At 39.0% G+C, this 5,000-nt stretch overlaps 1 protein-coding gene across 1 annotated transcript in view; it reads right to left on the bottom strand.

The window, feature by feature from the left end:
• Positions 1-5,000, bottom strand: part of LOC137993660 (A disintegrin and metalloproteinase with thrombospondin motifs 6-like) — a 45,966-nt gene that overhangs the window by 9,913 nt on the left and 31,053 nt on the right. The window contains exons 26-31 of the mRNA XM_068839626.1: positions 3,774-3,863; positions 3,243-3,332; positions 2,639-2,683; positions 2,131-2,190; positions 536-673; positions 1-6 (exon numbers count right to left, since the gene is read on the bottom strand). The exon at positions 1-6 is cut by the window's left edge and continues 51 nt beyond it. Coding sequence (XP_068695727.1) covers positions 1-6; positions 536-673; positions 2,131-2,190; positions 2,639-2,683; positions 3,243-3,332; positions 3,774-3,863 — 429 coding nt within the window. The remainder of the gene's footprint in view (positions 7-535; positions 674-2,130; positions 2,191-2,638; positions 2,684-3,242; positions 3,333-3,773; positions 3,864-5,000) is intronic.

Below are 5,000 nucleotides of genomic sequence, written 5' to 3'. Positions count from 1 at the left end.
CACTTCCTAATGTACATTAAAAGAAGAGTTGTCACCTTTATTATCCTTTATTATCAATTATACAAACTTTGACTTGATTTGTTTTTTATGTACTGTAAGTGAAGGCCATCAAAATTTTCACTGACGTGTTTGTTTGTTTCTTCTTCGAATGTTCCAGTCGCGTTGTTTAGTTTTAGGCCATATTCCATAGCAGTCGATTGTTATAAAAACGTCAAGACGACCGCTATTAGAAAATGGTGGACCCCTTTTCACGTGGCACAGTGTCATGTATCGACCAATAAGCGAAGTTTTGCCCATTTTCTGCAATGATTAGAAAGCCATGTTGGTGCACAAAACAAAAGCAAAATGTTGCTCGCTTTTGCATAATAATCGAGCTAATGCTAATTTCCCAAAATACTTTTTCGCTGTTGTTCAGTACACCAACATGGCCGCCATGACTTCAGATGCAAGCCAAGGATAGAAATAGGGCGTTGAGAAGTTGCCTTAGCAGCGATAAAAATCTCAGCCATGCATGATGGAGTCGATGAATTTTGACCTTTTGTTTGGTTCAATTTTTTATGTTGTTTTGTTGTCTGGTCATCGTCGCCAGTTATTGTTGAGTTGCTTGTGGTGTTCGATTGGTCGTTTCCACCTTCTGCACTTCCACTTGCGTCACCATCCAGTTTACTTAGAGCTATAAGAAACGGAAATTATGTTAAACAATTCCTGTCAAAATTAAATGCACCTCCCTAGAGGAATTCCTACAGAGGCTTAACTGCCAACTGCTAGGCATCACCCTCGTCAGCCGTTGACCAGGAACTATGGTACCGGTAGTTTCGGCGGCTAGTAACGGGGCTACAGTTCCTGGCGCCGCCAGCGGCAGATGTCACTCGGTGATGCCTGGTCAGGCGTAATAGCAGCAATCGTGTGTTATATGCTCAAGGACTGTCCAGGTAGCAGATATCAAATAGCGCTCTTTCTTTATGTAAGTCCATTTATATTACAGTGCTACACGATTACTCCTTCGATACAATACGCATATAAATATCCGCAAACTGACCAATGTATGTAACGGATTACATACTACCGCATTATTCAAGAAAGTAATATGTAACTAATTAGCACTGTGGTAGTAGCCAACTCGAAAGATCTTCTCCTTTGGCCGCTACGCAGTTTTTTTATTACGAGTATACATAATTAAGTTATATATATATATATTTATTAAATTCTCTACCTCGGATAATGCAAATCTCGTGTTCTGATTGGTTCACTCAATCTCGGTTATCAGCTCATATACTTCAGTTTGACCTTATATGGTAAATGATTGCGCCTAGCGTTATATATATCATATATATAAAAAAACTAAAAAATTTTACACCAGAAAGCGAAATTCCTCTTGGTATAAAGCAAAAGAAAAAAACGTTTTTGTGGAAAGTTTGGATCGATTTCGAAGCTTAGAACTACGCGAAAAGGAAAGAAATGTTTTTGTGATGAGCCTGCGTCTGTGTGACCACAAGGTATTACACAACATCGCATCTTCATAAAGTTTTTTTCGATTTCGCTAGGATGTTCTTCCTTTTTTCGCTCGTATTTCGTACTTCCAAACTTTTGGAGTTTAAGGAATTTAATAAAACAATTATTCCATTCGCGCTTGTTGGATATGAGACTGGTTAAAGCCAACTCGGCGCTACGCGCCTCGTTGGCTATTTACCATCAAATATCCAACGAGCGCTCATGGAATAATTGTTAAATGTTTTAAAAGTGTATCAAGTGTCTTCATGTAATCTTTTTTCTTCTTCACTTCTCTTAAAGTTATATATTTTGAATACGTATGTTAACAAAGGATGTGCCGCAAAGCCGGGTGAACAACTTTACAGCTGAAAGGAATTAGATTGTATTTTCAAATACTTTCGAAAAGCTACGATTTTGCTATCATTGATACAATAATTATAAAAATAGTTCGAATATTTCACCGAACCGTACTAATTCTCTTTGGAAAATACAGCAAAACAACTTCTTCGTATTGTAATTTTACAGGCCTATTTGCTTGTGACAAATGTATTGTTTTGCATAGTACGCCGTGAAGTTGCTACAAAAAGAACATGTTGACAGCTATGAACCCCTTCCTAATGTAGTTACTTTAGCTGTTACCATTCTTAAGGCCACTTGTTGGTTTTGTTACAACGAATTCGTCATCGATATTTCCCTTGTCTGAAAAAAGAAAGCATCAAGTTCAGTTTTCACGCAACTTCTAGATTCCTGGACAAGTGGTGCATTTTCTTAAATATCTATTTTTCAACTAGTGCAACGACTTATGCAAACTCCTGAATGAAAACGTAAATTTTCGATTTTTAGGCAAAATGGAACAGGCGATCTACTTTTGAAAGAAACGGTACCGTATTTTGAGCTATAATATATTATGAGAACTCGTGCATCGAGCATCGATTTGTCCTAAACATGTCGACTTCAGGCCTTAATCATCCTCTTATTGTGGTTAATTTACTTAAAGTCATTTAAATTACATTTCTGAAGACGCTTTCGACTCGCTTCTAAAGCTCTTTCCAATGTAAAGCCACAGTAATTTTCAATTGCTTTGCATCCTTTTTTAGAAAACTTGTTAACATCAAAATGAAAAATCAGTAGTTCCTGTGTGACCTACCATCGTCTCCAACCCCAGCATCCACATCATCCTCTTCCTTCGCGACTACGCCAGAGAAAACCTTGTGTCAGTAAATGCATTTTTTCAAAAGCAACGTTTAAAGACACTGAAAAACGTTTTCAGTATTGAAAGTCAACTTTACAATTCAAGAAGATTGAATTGAGAAAACATCTTTAAAAGGCGCGCGTGCGTGGAAAATAATCTTTAGAAGCCTAAAGAGAATATTAAAAATGACCAGAGAATTGTGGTTGCTTTGAGATCCGAAATCCCGGGTTCAAGACCCGTTCTGACAATTCATTGCATTTGTTCCGGGTAGACCCTGGTTCAACCTCTCAGCTACACTTGTAAACAGCCAACTACCGATAGCTTCACTCCGGCCGCTGTTCCGATTCTAGACAGTTATTGTTGCTATTCTACTCTGTAATTTCTTTGATTGTGTTTCATTGGCCATGAAAAGCTCTTGTTGGATGGGGAATGGTCAATTATGTACGTGTGTATTTTGGGAGTACCTGGAACAGTTCGAGTACAGGCCCTTCTGGTTACTACTCAACTTTGTGCTGTTTATATGGAGTTATCTGAAGGCATCAGTTCTCACAGCTCCTACCTTCGTTGCTATCCTGCTTATTTAGAGGTAAAAAATCCACTCCCATCTCTTTTGGAATACTTGTTGTATTCGCTGACTTTGGGATGGTTGCTGTAAAATATTATTTATTTTTTTTATCAAATAAAAAAGAACTGTTTTAGGACAAACAAAAGTAAATCATGAAAAATTTAAGGATTTATGAGCTCATTTATCATTGAATACAGTCCAAAGAAATGTCGGCTTTTGATTAAAGGGGGAAAACGAATAGGTAATCGAGATGAGACACTTCATGAACCACGTATGACGCTGATGCAGCAAATCAAACCGTATTTCTTGTTTACAAACAACGACGTCACTTTTTCTTGTGAAAGTTGCCATCCACGAAAGAAAAGAAATTATTGTTTCAACAGCCAATTAGCTTCTGGTTGGCATATTAATAACAATGGGTGACGTTACTAGAAATATCGCTATTGGTGAAGGGAAAGCGTGTGCTCGCAACAAAAACTGGAAGAGGATTTTTACCTAAAAGGACAGTATTTTTCGACACCTCACCTCTAGAAATAGCATCTGTCATGAGGCCTTGGTCCAATTTAGAGGTAAACGTTTTTATTCCAGCATTTCCCGCTGACTTTCGAATTTCCTCTGCAAAAAAGAAGGATATCTTCAAAATCACACCTTCCTAGTTGTCAGGAAGTAGTCCGACAATTATCCGGGAGGACAAACATTTTAATTCTGTGATAATTACATTTGAGAAAATGCATAAAGTGCACTTTTAAGAGCAATATCAAACTAGGAAGCTGTGAAGCCGGAGAGTAATGCGCGACTGAAGAAACACACATGGCAAGACAATGGCACTCTCACACGTTAGTCTGACTCGCGCCGTCCGCTACATGCAAAGTAATACTGTCCTTAAGATCCAGCGGCCAAAATTTCCTTTTTTTTCGCGAACTCACGATGCCCCTTGATTCTTTTTGTTACTTTGATCGATCGCTTTTTATGGGTCAATGAACCAATTCAGAAGAAATTGCTCGAACGTTGTGACGATATGAGTCATTAGGCAGTCTAAAGGTTGGTTTTCACTAGTGACGGAGTCGGAGTCGGAGTCGTAGTCGGAGTCGTAAGGGCACTTATGACCTAATGAAAATCAAAGATCGCAGTCGTAAGCGGAGTCATAAGCTTGACGGAATCGAATCTGAAGAATCAGAACGTTCCCATTTCCTTCCGACTCCGCTTATGACTCCGTCGCCTATGATCCAGTGAAAACTAGATTGTCGGAATCGGAAGCAGAAGCGGAAGAACCAACCAATCACAACGCTGGTTTATTCTTCCGCTTCTGCTTCCGGCTCAAGGCAATTTTCACTGGATCGTAAGCGACGGAGTCATAAGCGGGATCGGTATTCTGCTTCCGACTCCGACAGTTTGATTTTCACTAGATCGTATCGCTCTGCGCTCCTGATTACGAATCCGTCACTAGTGAAAACCAGCCTTAAGAAACCAACCACGGCTACGGCGACAAAAACATCACTTCAAAATATAAGTTTGAGCTATTACAAATATTCATGATTATTCCATCTTTTTTATTGATGCCGCAGTGAGTGAGCCTGAAGCGAATGAACGAGGCAGCTCTCTAATCGGGAGAAGGGATTGTAGTCAAAGGCGCAAGGAATTTTGATTATGCGCGAACGAAGGAATTGAGAGAGCCAGATCTGTATTTCGTTTCTCTTCTCGAGTCCTCAAACAATGTGACGCAACGAAAAATTTAATTTGAAATCATTCAGT

Source organism: Montipora foliosa, chromosome 2, assembly GCF_036669935.1.
Source record: "Montipora foliosa isolate CH-2021 chromosome 2, ASM3666993v2, whole genome shotgun sequence".
Taxonomy (NCBI): Eukaryota; Metazoa; Cnidaria; class Anthozoa; order Scleractinia; family Acroporidae; genus Montipora; species Montipora foliosa.
The sequence above is the reverse complement of the archived record's forward strand: the minus strand, read 5'-3'. Positions and strand labels throughout refer to the sequence as shown.